The 17,967-nt window shown below is 38.8% G+C and overlaps 1 protein-coding gene and 1 pseudogene across 1 annotated transcript in view; both read right to left on the bottom strand.

Moving 5' to 3' along the window:
• The window catches only part of LOC114479188 (receptor-type tyrosine-protein phosphatase N2-like), a 169,016-nt gene that overhangs the window by 98,160 nt on the left and 52,889 nt on the right, over positions 1-17,967 (bottom strand). Inside the window, exon 11 of the mRNA XM_028472730.1 lies at positions 12,842-12,921. Coding sequence (XP_028328531.1) covers positions 12,842-12,921 — 80 coding nt within the window. The remainder of the gene's footprint in view (positions 1-12,841; positions 12,922-17,967) is intronic.
• LOC114479899 (uncharacterized) lies at positions 12,025-12,141 on the bottom strand (annotated as a pseudogene).

Genomic DNA, 17,967 nt, shown 5'->3' with positions numbered 1-17,967 from the left:
TTTTACCTTAAAGAAAATATGTCATAAAAATGTTGTTTTACATGTAACAAGTTTTTAAAATAATCTTATTAGTTCAGTGCATAACCAGTATTTACAGTTTCTTCAAGACTTTTTCATTTAATATAATGAGTCTTGTATTAAAAAGAAGTCAATAATAAAAAAGTAAAAACTATGTTAGCATCGTCAAAAGAACATTTCCAATTTCAGTGTGTGTCACCTGCAAAGTTATGAGAAAAAAAATCATTATAATCTATAATTGTTTCTGACACATCTACTTTAGGGCGGCAAGAAATCTCCAAACTAAAAAAAAAAGACCAATATGAAAGAGATATAATTAGGAAAGTCATCAGAATGAGTAATTAAATCTAAGGATATTAAAAAACCCAAGGAGATGATTTCACCCAGAGCTTTTGCAGTTTAAAAAAAATGTACTTTAAATTATTCAAGCTCAGTGCTAACAGGTTTTAAGCAGGGCCAGGCTAGTCTGTCAGTGCAGCTGGGATTAAAGTTTGCAGGTCATGAATTATAAGAAAAGCAGCAGGGTTTAAATTAGAAGATGAATAAAATATGAAGGCAAAAGCCACCTTGACATGCCTCTATCATTATGGATATGACAGATAGGGCTATTGTGAGCTTATTCACATTAAAATGGAAGGTAGTGGGTAAATATCCATCAGCGCATATACTCGTATGGTAACATATTAGTTTCTGTCTGCATCTGCTACCAGTCTCAGTTGTTTTCTAGATGCAGTATCAATGACAAATCCTCAACAGAAAATGCGCTGGCACTCCCACATCGCATATATAAACAATTCCTCTGCACAGGCAAAAGAAACCATCCTTTTCCACAGCTGACAAAATGATGCAAGAGTGATGCAAGCACAAAGCCAAATTCCCTGCAAGGTGGTCATCCGGGAGAGGTCTGCCAACACTACTGCGAACGTCAGGAGCCGAGGCCAACTAGCAAAGATCCTGCCAGCTGCGAGAGGGAGAAGAATGGGATTGGTGCGTGCCTCGGCCTCGGTGCCAGCGCTCGGGAAATCAGGGCTGGCTGGTGGAGCTGATGCCAGGGTGAGTGTGGTGTTGGCTGGGGGATCACTCTGCACTGCTGTGCAAACTCAAGCCCCTGCACAACACCTGTGTACTCCCACATCCTTCATCCACTCCCTCTCCTTTGAGCTTCCCTAAAGAATTCACAGATGCTTCCAAAGCTCCAAAGGATGAGCTGACTAAAATAAACAGGTGACTCTAGGTCAGGGTCTCTCAAATGGGGGTACGTGTACCCATAGCGGTACACACTAGACATCATCCTGTTTTCTCTATTTCAATGACACTACAGGGGGTACTTGAGAGAGAGGAAAATTAACAAATGAAAGTATTATAATATGGGGTGTTAAAAATAATAATCACGGTAAATATTACCAAAAACTCACAAAGACAAATATATACTGAATAATGAAAAGAACAGACAAACAACAACAAAATACACAAAATGACACCACAAAAACAGAGAAAAAATACTTGCTATTACCAGCAACACACAAAACAACAACAAAGACACACTAAATGAGACAAATACACAAGATCACTACAAAATAAACAAAAATAACAGAGAAACATACAAAACGTCATATGAAACAACCACACTACACCAAACACAGACACCGAGAGAATAATTTAAATAATACCAACACCACACAAAATAAAACAAAAATATACTGAACAATACAAAGAAAAAACAACAAAATATACAAAATGACACCAAAAACACACAAAAGTACACAAAATGATGAAAAAAATGATCTTGAATAGAATCTGAACTGAAAATACAAGAGTCAGTCTTGGTCCCACATCAGGAGAGAGATGACCAGAAATCACAAAAACTAGAAATAAATCTATTCATGAGGCACTAAATATTGGTTCATTTCACTTATTTACAAAATGAGATTCTTTAAAATGTGTGTTATCGCTCATTCATTCCATTATTATGATCTAAAGTTGTTGTTTCACAGAATTCTGAGCAAAATGTGGTAAGACAAAGGGGGTACATGCATTCAAGTTAAAAAAGGTGGTATTTGAGACAAAAAGTTTGAGAACCACTGCTCTAGGTCATGTGTCAAACTCTGGCCTGCAGGGGAAAGTACAAATGAGAAAGAATGAAACATTGTATAAATTAATGTACAAAATAATTTAGTTGTAAATTATCAGGAAGGTTGCAACGGGATGTAAAATATCAGGCAAATTTTCACGGGAAATTAAGCTCGGGAAATATTCAAAGAATCAAAACTTTTCATGAGAATTATTTATCGAATTTAACCAGAAATTGGGAGAAATTTTAAATCACGTTATCATATCCAAACAAGAATATTTGCATCTATGGAAAATAATACACTATAATACAATTCATTGAATTTGTCACCAATTCAATGAAACTATTCGCAGATGTTAGCAGTTTTCCCACGCAATGGAAGTCATTTTTACTCTCAAATTGTCGAAAGAAACCTGATTTTTCCAAAATCCTGCTCAATCCTCAAATTATTTGACCAAATTAAATAAAATTTGTCGTTTCCTGTCACCTATCGCTTGGATATTTTTGGTGCCTTTTATACTCTGCATATATACTTTTATTTCATTTATACCTGGAAATGCAAAGCTGCACTAATTGTTCGATTCCCAACCTCTGTGGCCCACTTGAGATAAAACTTATCGTAACGTATCTGGCCCCTAAACTAAAATGAGTTTGACATCCCTGCTCTAGGTGAACAGAGGGAAGAATCTAGTGAAAAGAACCTCTCAATCTGCTATGACCACAGGCATGATAAAACATGGTATGATATCACAGGAAATTGCATTTCTACACAGCAGCATGCCACCATGTTTATTTAATTTTGACACGATTGATTTTTTTTCTTTAGTAAAGGATGGAAGGAATTGATTACCCTTTATCATGTGATGAAAACTGATTAGCAGCCGATGTGAAATGATCTTCACTTAAATGGATTTGAGTCATCCTGTAGGGAAGGGAGACCTCCAGCCGGTGCTGGTTCAGTGCAATCAATGGTTCCTCACAGCGGAGACGATGACACAAAATCAGTAAGTGGTGTTAATAATGACAGCAGGTCTGATGTTTGCAAATCATCCAATTAAAAAGTTGAATTCAAGAATGCATTGAAACTTTGGGCAACCATCTGTTGTATCGTGAATACCTTTTGAAATCTGTTGAGCATTTTATGGATTTGTCCTCGTAAAAGTAATTGGGACTATATTAGCTTAGAAAGTCATATAATGTAAACGTGTCTATGCAGAGAGCAATTTAACCACATCACTTAAGCATGCTTTATATTTCCACATTTGGTTATGACACACACACACACACACACACACACACACACACACAGAAAGCCATCGCCGCAAAAGTGGCGAATCGGGACATGGCCACAATTCGAGAGCCTTCACATCAATAGCACAGCAAAGTGAGGTAGATGAAACACATTACTTTGACCTAAAGAGCTTGGTAATTACATTTGGCATTTTGACAAGTGTTTAGCTGTGGTGAAGGTCAATCCTGTCAGCAAGCCAGATCTATCCTAATCTACTCAGACAGAAAAAACGACCAGACAAATGGTCAAGAGATGGAAAGTAAAGGCCCTCAAGAAGGTAACATAAACCTTTCCTTTATGCATCCACTCACAAGGATCCAGCTTGAATAATCCAATCAGGAGTAAGTGTAAAAATGGTTTCCTCTCTTTGAAATGAAACTACCTAAAGCCAATATGATAGAAGCAACTCGAAACCACAAATAAAGCTCATTTCTTAAAACATTAACTAGGTAATCTTTTGTAGGGGCTTTATACTGTATGGGGATGCAGGGGTCTGCTGGTGCCTATTTAGTATTTCAGGTTACAATGGGTGAAAGGAGAGGTACATCCACGACAGGAAGCCAGTATGCCACAGGGGACAACCTCATAAGAGGGAGTTAGAAAAAAAAAAAAAAAAAAAAAAACATTCTTTCACTCTTTTGAGCCTCTAATCATCCCTAAAGTGAGACAATAATATTTGGAGAAAACCCCCTGGAATTATTGAATCAAAAGTCTTCTTGCTTTGTGACAATGTGACAGTGTAAACCAATACTTCACTGTGATACTGCAGGAAAAACAGGACATCCAATTAATACTTTTTCAAAGCCTTAAAATGCAATAGTAAAAAAAAAACATGCTCAACCCCTTTCCTTAAATTGGGACTTAGTGTCAGAGAATACAGTGTCAAATATTGTATACCAGGGGTCACCAACAGGTAGCCTGCATGGACCATGTGAGGTGCCATCAGGCCTGCTTTGGAGCTCTCATCACCAATGAGCTTCATCTAAAATCTGATTTACTTGCCAGACTTCAAACCCACAAAGATAAATCTAAATGACATATGTAGTTAGTGCTTTAGTACAGTTACATACTGCTGTACTTTGTAAGTTTTTGTAATAAATTTCTGATCTATAGAAAAAAAAACCTCACTGAAACATTGTGACATGTCAGATTTGATATATGGGTTGTGAACAGTTCAAAAACGTAAAGTAGATCTTCAAAAAAAATATTACATAATGGTTAAATTGTACAAAAATGTTACATGTTTTACAATTCTTACAAGTACAAGGTCTTACAGCAACATAATGACTTCCTGTGACCATAATAAAATGAAACGATTGCATAAATAAGGAGAAATAAATGGTTGCATATTGAAACTTAAAGTCAGGGTCCTCACAGTCATGAAATTCCTGGAAAAGTCATGAAATATTGTAACTGTTTGGGAATAGTTTTGGAAATATAGCCTATTTTATTTTATTGTTTAACATATGTTTAACCCCAAATATGTGCGTTATCTCAAAGTGAAAGTTCTGCATACCGGCAGCATAATTGAACGGGAATCACGAGATCTCACAATTTCACGCAAATTCACTCTCAGCCTCATTTATAAAACTGTGCGTGTGTAAGATCGCTTCAGCTGGCGTACGCTAAAAACCAGGAAATGCATACGCACAAAAAGATCTTAGTGCTTTAGTACTAAGTCATGGGAATTTGGTAAAATATTTTAGAAAAGTTTTGGAAAAGTTTTGAAAAATCATTGTGAAAAAGTGTGGGAACCCTGTTAAGTGAAAACTTAGTATTAAATAAGTGCTTTATAAAATGGTATAAAATGGTTTCAGAAAGGTTGGTGACTCCTGTTGTGTAGTATGTTTTATATTTATAGGATATTTATTATTTATTATAGTGTCTTTAACTTTCTTTAATAAATACATAAATGAACATAAAAATAATGGATACATATGGAGAAAAAATTAAAATAAATTGTTATTCAATATTTTTAACTTTGTGAACTGAGAGCAACTTTGAGTCAAGTCAATTATTTACAAGTCAACAAACAGCCATTGTTTGCTGATAACAAAGCCAAGTTTGTTTTATTCACCAAGACCCCATCAGGAAAAGGCATCCGTCTGATAATGAACAACAAGAGCTAAACAGCACACAATCACCAGAGCGGACAGCTATTGGTCATGTGTGAGTCACCACCATCATCACAGCAGAAAGTCTGATTAGCATTTACTCAAAAACAACTGTTGATGGTATAAAATAGGACGAGTGCAATGAACAGACGGTGCAGGGAGAAGGGCATCTCAGCTGCTCCCCTGCTTTAAGTGCTAATTGATCTGCCCGCTGTCCTGACCCTGACCCCGTCCCATTCACTGGTTCCCGTTCTCACGGCCGTGACGCACGGCTGGAAGTAGCCCGTGCGTCCCCCACCCACCTTTGGCTGGACAATGAGGGTCATCGCAACGCTGCCTACCATCTTGACATCCACCCCCACATTTGACAATGGCCCCCAGTGGCCCCTGAGTTGCTGTGATAATAGGCAGACGCGAGTGACAGAAGTGGTAACGTGGCTTTTTAACATGCAACAGTGGCTCTGGCTGCATTAATCGGACTTTTTAACACCTGCAGGTCGAGGTCAAAATCCTTTCTAGTGTAAGATGACAAAAAAATGAGACAAAACCTCAAATCAATAAGGTCGCAGTCACAAAGGCGTGCTTTGTGAGATTTATTTTCATGCAAATATTCGAGAGGTTTGACTGAATATTCACAAAAGCACAATTAAAATAGCTGTTTTTGGATTTCTCATGCTGCTGAAATTACACTTGGGGGGCTTTCACACATACCTCTTTGCTCTGCACCATGCTTCGCTTCCTCGGAAAATCCAGTCTTGCAATATGTGAAAGCTCACTTCAACTCTGGTATGAAGCTAACAAGCAAACTCTGGTCCTCTATAAAATGTGGGTCTCAGTTCGCCTCAAGCAAAGCATGGTGTGCTTTTGAACCATGTGAGAAAGCACACAGGACCAAATATAGGACTTTAAGTTGAAGTGCAATTGTGACAAAGCAACTATATGACAGCTCAGTGACGGTACACAGCAATCACACACACTGTCGCCACAAGAACAGGCAGGCACACACACTCACAACCCAGCACTCCAGCAGGCAGCACACACACAAATATCCATCCATCTACAGTATCTATTAGGAATGTCACAATATTGATGATATTGCGATACCACGGTAATAAAAGTGCCTCGATATTGTCGTGGTTATGTCACAGTATAAAATAATGAGCCATTGCGCTTAGAATTAAGTTTTTTGGTTGCTGTAGCGGACATTTTCAGAGTAAAGTACAAGTACCATAATGCATTGCGGCGGCAGAGCGAGGTCAGAGGGGAAAGGAAACATGCATACATACATATCTCCTGAATGATTAACCAGCAGTCTCACAGGGCTCTGCTGGAACCAACCAGACTCTCCACCCCAGAGACTTAACCACACTAACATTCACTCTTGAGCCAGTGCAGAAACTATATTGAACCTAATATACTGCACATTAGAGAATGTTACAACCTTGCCAGTGTGGTGGGCTCATGCTCAATGCACAGAGCTGATTGGCTTAATTAGCCTGTGTTGGGCATGAAAGTGGACCTGCTAACACAGGCAGTTCTTTCCCTCCAGACTGGCACCTTCTTGGACTTTTTGCTTTTCTTTACACTGCATCTTCATTTTTCCATTTTTTTTAGTTCTGACCAAATTTATATTTTTTTGCTTATTGTCATTTAAAGGAGAAATAAGACTCCATAGTGACACGACGGTTGTTAGTGTAACTGCAGTCATCAGTCAAGCCGGCTCGGGGCGCATGAATTCGCACCGCAGCTGATACTGTGACTGGAGGACGGATACCCGACTGAAGCCCAATGAGTCAGGTCGGGTTCGGAAATATAATTGAAACTGGTGATCGGGGTCAGTCACATAATGTACTTGCGCACAATGTTCTTTCCATTCCTTCAGCAGCAGCCGTAGCAGTGAGCGCAGCTTCAGCGCGGACCATCAAGCAGAGGAGGAGCTATGAAGCCATCCAGCCTTGATGCCACAATCCTTTTTCTGCGCAAGAACATGGATTACCCATGGCTTTGATACGTATATTATGCAATCTCTGTGGTCTTTTGCGCGTACTGCGCACCTGTATGTGTTTGACGTTCGCTTGTTATCCCATGCACTGATCTGATGTTGACATTAACAGCTGTTTGTTAATAAAAGCAGGCTTACCACTAAAACAAACGCAACAATTGTATGATGAAAAAAATAAGTTTTAACTGTCGTTTATTGCAAGACCTCTGCAGAACCAAACAGTAGTTTGGTCCATCTCGCACGTCTTCTTCCAGTCTCCAAGCCATCGAGAACCTGCAACAGCGTCATTTGATGTCACATCCGCAGGACTACGCAGGAAATTCGGGCCCGGAATTGCAGAACAAAATGCATCAGACAGTCTGTTCAAGGCAATAGAGAAATGTGTGTGGGCTCATTCTTTTTGGTTTTGAGTGCTTCATTACCCATTAGCATTAAAAGACTTCAAATGAATGTTTATTTTCTCACAAATGCTGCCCTATGCTGCTTTAAAATATAAATGTCACTTTTTTGGTAAACTTGCTCACAAGTGGTCTACCCTGCATGTTCTTTTGTCACGTGAGCAGAGCAGTTGTAACAAAAATTACATGTAATCCACCCATGCTTAGGGAGAACATGCAAACTCCCAACAGAGAGAAAGGGAGTTTATGTCAGCACAGCTTAAACATCAATACCCCTGCAATGTTAATCTTAACCTCTAGGAATATTCTGTACTACAATAACAGTGCCTAGTAATATTCTAATCCTTATTTGCAAGTATGATCTATATTTCTCTGATGTATGTTCAATTATTCAGTTCTTTTTCAGTGTAAACCAACATAGTTCAAGAGCACCTCAAATTACTCTGGCACCTGTGTTTTCAAAGGGAGGACAAATGAAAAAAATTTTTTTAAAGCACCTCTCTAAAGTGTTAAACACTAAAAGAGGCAGTGAGATACCCACTCTGCTCCTGGGTAACCATAAACAATGATACATTGATGTCCTCACATTGGTTGCATAAAGCTTAATGTTTCAGAGAAGCTCTACAGCCTGGCAGAGGGAGGGTGGGGGCAAACTGTTACACTTTGGGATGATTGATATTCTAGTTGAATATGAGGAACAATTTAAAGATGGCCAGTGCACATTTTTATAGTCCATCTGAGAGGATGCTGTGTTTAATTTTGAGGGTGTCCACCTAAATGTTAGCAACAAATCAGGCTCATCGGTAACCTTGCAAAGATGGTTGTGGAGGGCATGTGGGGTGGGGAGAGCTCCAAACTTTCTAATGTAACACGTACACAGGTAAGAATCGATTGGATGACCGTGTGTGTGTGTGTGTGTATGTGTGTGAATTAAAACCCATGAGAATCAAGAACTCTCTCACTCGCTCTCATGAGTGACAGCTTGGCTAATGGCAAACATTCCTCCTTTCTTTTATTCCACACTTCATCAACACCCTCGCCTCATTACAGTGAGTTGCGCTGCAGCCCATTGTAAGGTGCTCATGCACACATGCTCCCACACACTTTCACAAAGTGCCCGCTGCTCGAGTATGTGGTGAAAGATTATTAGAGAGTCCTTCTGTGTGTGACAGGACAGCTTGAAGCAGCAGGATCTTTAAAGCCAATCTCTAAATAGCCAACTGAGAAAAATCACTAAAGATCATTACAAAAAGGTTGGATCCACTTTTCTCAGAATCCTTTTTAAATATTGGTTATGATCATTTTCCTAATTTATCTCCAAATTTTTAAAGATTTTTCCTTTAGGATTTTTTTCTACCTCTTATTAGAAATTGGCTTTTACTATGATAAACTATCATCCATACTTTAGTCAAGGCGTATTTTTCAATAATTTTTAAATCAGGTGTCCTTTGTGCCAAAAGATAGTAGTCACATGACATTTACCGTTTGTAGAGTGGGAGCTGTTTCTCAGACATGGAAAGGATTCTAAATTTGAGACGCATCATAGTGTTCCTTTGAATAAGGGGGTGTTTCAGTCTTTTACACACTAGACATCCTCATTAAAGGTGGCCAGCTACAGGGTGATCAAGCCTGAGCTTGCATCCCATATAGAGAATTTAATATGGGGCAACGTATTTTAACGCACTCCTCCTAGAGTTTCGCTGACGGGCTCAAAATCGCTGGAGGTCATCTAGAGAAGTGAATGAAGAAGCAATGAGACACATTTAAAAAAAAAAAAAAAATGTTATCGTGTTATTTTGTATCGAGATACTCTCCATTTTGTGTTAATGAGTAATTGGCCAAATCTTGAACATCGTCAGCTCAAAGTTTAACACATTCCTCCTGGAGCTGCTACTACTACTACCACTACTACTCCTAGAAATGTTGTGAATTAAAAGGTAATCCCAGGTAATGACAATTCTACTTCTGTATCTGTCAGAGGAAAGACTGTGGTTGACTACATCTACATCTTGAGTCTCGATCTTTAAAAGCTAAAGACCAAGTCAAAAACCTTGGTGTTCTGATTGACTCAGATCTTACATTCAGCAGTCAAATCAAATCTATCACAAAAACAGCCTTCTACCACCTAAAGAACATCTCCAGAGTGAAAGGTTTAATGGCTCAGAAAGATCAGGAGAAACTGGTCCATGCTTTTATCTCCAGCAGACTGGACTATTGTAATGGTCTTCTGACAGGAATCCCCCAAAAGAGCATCAAACAGCTACAGCTGGTTCAGAACGCTGCAGCTCAGGTCTTAACCAGAACAAAGAGGTCAGAACACATTACTCCAGTTTTAAAGTCTTTACACTGGCTCCCAGTCAGCCTCAGAATAGACTTTAAAGTTCTGCTGCTGGTGTATAAATCTGTGAATGGGTTTGGTCCAGAATACATCAGTGACATGTTAGTCAGGTATGAACCCAGCAGGTCTCTCAGATCTATGGACACAGGTCAGATAGTGGAGACCAGAGTTTACAGAAAACATGGCGATGCTGCTTTTAGTTGTTATGCTGCAAAGAAGTGGAACAAACTGCCAGCAGAGCTGAAGTCAGCATCCAATGTTAACATTTTTAAATCAAAGTTAAAGGCACTTTTTTTCTCTACTGCGTATGATTGAGAGAGAGATTTTTGGTCATGTTGTTGATGTCATGTGTTTGTTGATGATTTTACTGATGATTTTAATTGATTTTACTGATGATTTTAATTGATTTTACTGATGATTTTAATTGTTCATATTGATTTTAAACGATTGAATGTTTTATCATGTAAAGCACATTGAGTTGCCTTGTGTATGAAATGCGCTATACAAATAAATTTGCCTTGCCTTGCCTTACATTCTAACACCACATGCAGACTTAAATACATGTGTGAAATTTAAAGTCCTCACTCCTTTGGCTTTAGTAGAACAAAACGGGCAACATGTGATTGACCTGATAGATGATAAATGCAGGCTCCCTTGTCACTTTGAACTGTGTTTTAAAACACAGGTGTAAGGTAGACAAAATATGAAGCTTGGAGAGCTCACACGGATCACAGATAGCATGTTTTAGAACAGGTCCTCTTCAAAGTCCTTTTAGGGCATAGCATTGAGTTGAAAACGAGATAAAAGTTCCAAGGCACTCTGTTTGAAAGTTAAGCCTTTTTATCACACCAACGCGTTTCCTAGGAGTCTTCCTCAGGGCTTTGTATGAAACACCACAGGTGTAAAGTGTACTTTATTGTCCCCGTAGGGAAATTTGTCCTCTGCAATTGACCCATCCTTCAATGCCACTAGGACCTCTGTCAGGAGCAGTGTCAGGACCCATCTCCTGATGTTGATGCTAGGCTTGGTCAGGACGACCAGAGCTGGAGGATTTTGCTCATTCTACGTCATCGACCCGCCCTGCAATCCCCGCCACATGCATGCCTCTTTGGAAACCACTGGGAGCCAATGATAACCTGTTTGTATGCAAATAATGCGGACTTGCTCCTGAACTCAGGTGCATGTTTGTACAGAAAAGTCAGTGTAAGATGCGGCTGGGGTAGCTGGATCCTATTCTTGTTCACTCTATGTACGCTGTTAGTAAATGTCTTCAGTGTATTGGGTTTGGGCAGTATTGTACAATTGAAAAATTAATAATTGGATGATAGTCTAAAGGCAAATGTCATCATCTTCTTGAACAAAATATGATAGCTATGACTCCCATCACAACTCCAGCATTGTTCTTGGATGTGTTAGTACAACAATAAAAATCATAAATATGTCTAATTTTATATCTCAATAGTACATTTCTGTCTAAACAAAGCAATAATAATGCATTGATAGTATAAAATTCACTGTTGTATTACAATAATAATAATAATAATGCATTGGATTTTATGTAGCGCTTTATCATAGACACTCAAAGCGTTTTACAGAATTAAGGCATTATTCTGCATTTTGTGGTGGTAAACTACTATTGTAGCCACAGCTGCCCTGGGCAGACTGACGGAAGCGAGGCTGCCATAGACGCCATCGGCCCCTCCGACCAGCACCAACACATTCATACTAAGCAATGTGGGTGAAGTGTCTTGCCCAAGGACACAATGACAGATACCACTGGAGCGACTGTCCCCCACTGTGGCACCTGGAATTCTCAGTGGTCTCTCATCCAACTACTAACCAGGCCCGGACCTGCTTAGCTTCTGAGATCTAACGAGATCGGGTAATGACAGGCTGGTATGGCACAAAGAAGGCGGCACGGCAAAGGCGACGCAGATCGCCGAAGGCGGTGCAAATTGGAGAAGGCCGTTTATCGCCGCTTGCGGCTATTTTTTGTCTCCCTTTTTTTAAATAATGTGTTGGTTTCATTTATTCATTTTTTTTTCAGGAAATTTACTTGGATCTCCTGACATGTTTCAACTGCTAACCGTCAGTCATCCTCAGAGGCCTCTACTGTTTGCTTTCATGGGTCCACAGCGTAAGTGACTGTGAGGTCAACATGGCTTTCAATTGTGCATCTCGACTCAACCACCATCAGCAGGATTTGAACTAATAAATCTTTGGTAAGTGTAAGTCCCGTTCTTCCTACCCGTAATGTTTGTGTAAATCATTGAACGATAACGTAAAAAACTTTTTAGTCTAACACTTACATGATTTGTATCACAGAATTCAACACGAGTGTTTTAAGATCCGTAGCTTATTTTCAAAATGAGTGCAAAACACAAAACTGAGCCAAACCAAAAAAGAAAAGATTGACGTGCCATCAGGTGTTTGTGTGGGTATGGCAAGTGACAGAGAGAGAGAAAAAACGAGGATGAAAAAAACATCTAAACAGAAGAGTCATACATTCTGAAAAGTGGGGCCCCAGGTGCAGCAGCCACCCAATGATAATGGCTTGTCTTTTTCTCTGTCACTATAAAGACAACATCACTCATCCGAGGAGAACCTACCAGCCACGTTGGCCACATCTGCGGTGCTGATGTTCTGAGTGTTTGGGCTCACTTTGAAGGTCACAGCCGGGCCCACCACCCTGTAACACACACACACACACACGCACATGTTTCAAAAGACATTCTCAGAATTTATTTCATCTAGTGCCAAAGTGTTGTTTTTCCCACTGCAGTGAAAAAAACAGTCTTGCTCATTAAAGCTCAGCCATACATGAAGCTTGATAAAAAAAAAAAATAGAAGCTTTAACCTGTGACCATCCTTAAGGCAATTGCAATTCCAATCACCACGTCGAGATAACCTCTTGAATCTCAATGTAATGTGCCCACCAGCGCTTAAGAGCGCAAAGAAATATATATATAAAAAAGGGTCAACACGTAATTCTCAGATGAGCAGCCTAATGGTTTTACATTTTGATTCATCGCAGGGGACTGCAATGCATATTATCCTGACAAATACAAATCCATCATGGAGAAGACAAATAAAGCAAAAACATCAAGACAATAAAAGCAGATAAAGAGAGAGGCAAGTTTAAAGTGTTTTTTTTTTGCTTCCCTCCTGATCCTTAAACATTAATGCCCAATAAAGAAGCTTGAATTGAAACACTGGGAGGAGAAGCTGGGTGGTCAGAAGCACAACTGGGCTTCCCTAATGTGATTAACCTTTTGTTTTTCCTGCTGTAATTCAGACTCAAAGCCCCGCAGGAAGATATATTACCAGGTCCCCCTCCAGGACACATTGTGTGCAGCTTTAGGAGGAGCCAGCTACTCAAACAATGCTGTTTTAAAATATGAGGACATCATTAACAAAGCAGGTCCGTTCCTAATGTTGCCAGCAGAGAGAGAGAGCACTACAGTCATAATGCACTCACATTGGTTTCATCCTGAACAGCTCACTTTGTTTTATGGGTGCGGTTTGCCAACTGTGTGTCTGTTTCTTTTACAGAATACACAAAATGACTCCAAAAAATTACAGAAAAATGCCCAAAAGGATGACAAAACCCCCACAAAAGAAAAACAAAAATTCTCAAAATGACAAAACAACATGCACAAAATTACTGAAACACACAAGACATTAAAATACAGAACATGATTCAGAACACACATACAAACAGCAAAAACCCACAGAATGACTCCAAAAACACTCAAAATGAATGATGTAATACACAAAATAACTAAAGTATACAAAACAACTCCAAAAATATACAATAATTACAGAAAAATGCAGAAAAGGTTGACAAAAAACCCTGCTAAAGAACAACAAAAATGACTCAAAAAAACACACAAAAATAACAGAAAAGTATACAAAGTACGTAAACACAAAATGAACAAAATTACTGAAAAACACAAGTAAAAGACAGAAAAATACAGAAAAACACAGGACACAAAAATGTAATTAATTATATAATATAAAATAGACAAAAAATACAGAATGGCAATAAAAATACACAAAATGACAACAATGGGGGACCCAGCAAATCAGTTGTTTGTGGGCAGAGGAATCACTGTAGTGATTAGTTTTTTCTTAAAGTAATGCTCAGATTGGTCATTATTCTAAATCATAATGTGTTCATAATGTGGCCCTCAGATCAGACATTCACATATTTGTGGCCCCGCCCCTGCTGTTGTAAAAGCAGTCCATCTCTGCTTTGGATGGGCAGATCTTGATATTTACTAATTTGTTCTTTTTACACTTCAAAATGTTTCTGTTTTTTTTGTGCAATTAAGACTGTTATATATTATTAAATATATATGTATGCACTGCACCACCTGTGTGTTGCTGTATATTAAAGTGGCATGACAGAAATGTGAATATGAATATTTTTTCTAGCGATAAGTGTGTAATTCTACAGCATGTTTGCTTAACAAACATTGTTTTGGAATTTCACACGAGTATAAAATAATGCAGCCATGAAGTCCAGATGCCTTCATCTTTTCTGAGCTGCCACACAACAACAAATCAGCTCATTTTTCTGACCATAACTTCACCTTTAAGGCACGAGCTTCATATATTTGTCACGTCTATGAAGTGATTAATCAACGAGCACAGGCAAAGACCCCGTGTGTGATAGGAGGGGAAATCACTCATGTCTGAGCTGATCATGCACCCATCTATTCACCTCTGCCACCTAGAGCAGCTCCACCAACAAACACATGGATTCTGAAGCCCATTTTTAATAATAACCTGGTCCCTAGAATGTATTTGCACTTCCTGTAGTGTTATATAAGCTTTTTGTCCTAAGCAGATGCAGCTGTCAATCAAACTGTGTACATGTAAGATGCCTTAGAGCTATTTTAGTACTCTGTATGTCACACACAAACATTCTGAGGAGGTTCATGTGACTTTTTATCTCAAAGTTTTCATCTATAACAGTGTAGTGAAGATAATGAAAACAATGACACTACTATGCATTTTGTGTAAAGCAACAAACATACAATGAGATAACTGTTGTAGCTGGGGCTGTATATATTGTATATTGAATTTAAAACCTGAGCAGAGTGCCTAATTCAATCAATCTTTATTTATATGGCGCAAATTACAACAAAGGTCATCTCATAACACTATCAAAATATAAAATTCATAATAGTAAAGGAAAAAAATAATTGAATAAATTGAAAAATAACTCATAAATTAATATTTACAGTTTAAAGCAAAGTAACTTGCGCTTAGCGCTCCGCTTAAAGGTCCCTTTTGGTTATGTCACTGTCATAAACACTGCAACCGATCACTGAAAAATCCTAATACAACAGTGACACTAAGGGTGCTTTCACACATATAGTCCCATGTGGCCATGTGAACAGTATGAGGAAGAGAGACAAGTAAAATTAATGAATGATGTGGGAGTAAGATGGAAGGGAGTGTGGAAATCTGTGTGTGATGTGTTTTTTTGTGTGCTGACAAAGCAGCTCTGAAAATGGATGGATGGAGAGATAGATACAGTAGATAAATAGATAGATACTTGTGTGTGTGCTGCCTGATGGAGTACTGGGTTGCGAGTGTGTGTGCGTGCCTGTTGCCGCGACAACAGTGCATGGAGTTGCTCCTTTCCTCAAAAAAAGGTCTTCTCTGCCTTTTTTGCTGGCTCCACCATGATATAAGTTTGAGTAGACAATCTGGCATTAGTTTGTATTGGGCTGCCGTAAAGCAGTACGTCTTGCCACCGGGTCGGAGGCAGGAAAGTTGCAAGTGCTGATTTCTGGCCAGAGACAGCAGGGAGAGATAAAAGACCCCCCAATCACCCCATAAACACTTGTATTACCCTCACAGGGACTATGAAAATGATTTATCAAGGTAAAAAAGTTACTTAGTTCTGCTTTAACTAAATCCAAATTTGGATTTAGTTAAAGCTGACTGGAAGTGCTTCTCCAAAATGTAAATCACTTTTGTCTATACATTATCCAACCTCCTACAGTTTACCATTGATTTGTATTACTTACATCAAATCAAATGATCTTTAATGAATTAGATTTAAATGTGTAATGTCATACTTCACACGTGTCAAGCTCAAGGCCCGGGGAGCAAATCTGGCCCTTCGAGAAAATAAAAACAATAAACAAAACATGAAACATTTTGTAAATTACCAACTAATCCTCCAAATACAACAAAATAAATTAAAACTCACAATATTTGCAGTCAATTTTATTCTTAAATTGTTTTAAGAACCCTCAAGTTTTCCAAAATCCAAATTTTCCTCAAATTATTAGATGAAATTTCCCCCAAATTCCCAAAATCAGGGAAATTGAAGTGAAGATCCTGTAGGGATTAATACACTTTATCATTCATACGTAAAAGTGCAAACCAGCGCACATTACTGTTGAATTTGCTCTTTTTACACCTATAGTCTTCAGCCAACTTGAGCTTAAACCGGTCCGTATTTGGCCCCTCAACTAAAATTAGCCATATTTGTTCATTCAGTTGATAACTGCATGCAGAAGACAATTTACATTTAAAAAAACAGAAGATCCACTGGATTTATCATAAAATCTCGAAATGTAAAATTCTTGATCATTTGACATTGAGGAGCAAGACAGGTTTTTTTCATTGTTTAGTTTGTTTATAACTGAACGGTGAACTTACTAATGCATGGTGTAAAACAGGAGAAGCTGAAATAATCAAAGCGAGGCAATGATTTACTCTCTTTCCCGTGTAAGTTCACATCTTCATCAACACCCTCCTGGTCCTCCCATTCATTCAGCCGGTGCAGGCTCACCCTCTCCCCCCAGTGGCAGTTTATTGGAATGAACCTAAAGCACTGACACATACACTCCCTAAATAAACTTTGCGTGTCAAAAAAATTTAAATCTAAATTCTTACTGAATAACAGGGTAAAAAAAGTATTGATGTTACCCAACAGCCGCCATTGTACAGCGGCAGGCTAGAATCAAACGCTCTGCAAAGCCACCCACATCTATGCCTCCTTCCCACTCGCCGCTTTGCCCTTTTCTACTACTAGGACACGACAGTGACTAAAACCATTTCCAAGGCCTTTTCAGTCAAAATACTCGCCGTCTGTATTATCTAATCATTACTGAATTGCTCCGTGTGTGTGTGTGTACATGTGTAGGCTCATGATTCAAACGTTGCCAGTGTGGAAGTTTTTTGCTGCAGGCTGACTGAACCGCAACTACTCTCTGACTGTGCCCCCCCAGGAGGAAACTATTAGAAAGGGGAAGCTTTGTTGTTTTTGTCGGTATCTGGGGTTGCACAGGTCACTAACTACTTTGTTCACAGATACTTTTGTTGTTGCACTATGCTAATCTGCAGATGCTGAGCTGAGCTGTGGGGTTGAGGTGCCTGTGGCGTCGCTGCTTTGTAAATGGATGAAGGGGTAGATCATCTAGTCTGAGATTGGGAATAGCTAGAATGAAAACCAGAGAAACATATTCTTTTTTTAAATTTATAACAGAATGTTAATTGTTATGTAGCCAGTCAAACTAAACATAAAAAAAGGAATTTCATTATTTTTTTTACTAAAGTCATTACGTTGCAGGTCTCTGTAGATATGTTTCATCCCCTGACTTCACTCCATCTTCTAGCGCAGAAGATTGCACTAAAAAGGGTACTCGAGAGAGAAAAAGTAGAAAATTAATAAATAAAGTGTCAGTCCCACCTCAGGCGTGAGATGACC

This window comes from Gouania willdenowi, chromosome 17 (genome assembly GCF_900634775.1).
Source record: "Gouania willdenowi chromosome 17, fGouWil2.1, whole genome shotgun sequence".
Classification (NCBI taxonomy): Eukaryota; Metazoa; Chordata; class Actinopteri; order Blenniiformes; family Gobiesocidae; genus Gouania; species Gouania willdenowi.
The sequence above is the reverse complement of the archived record's forward strand: the minus strand, read 5'-3'. Positions and strand labels throughout refer to the sequence as shown.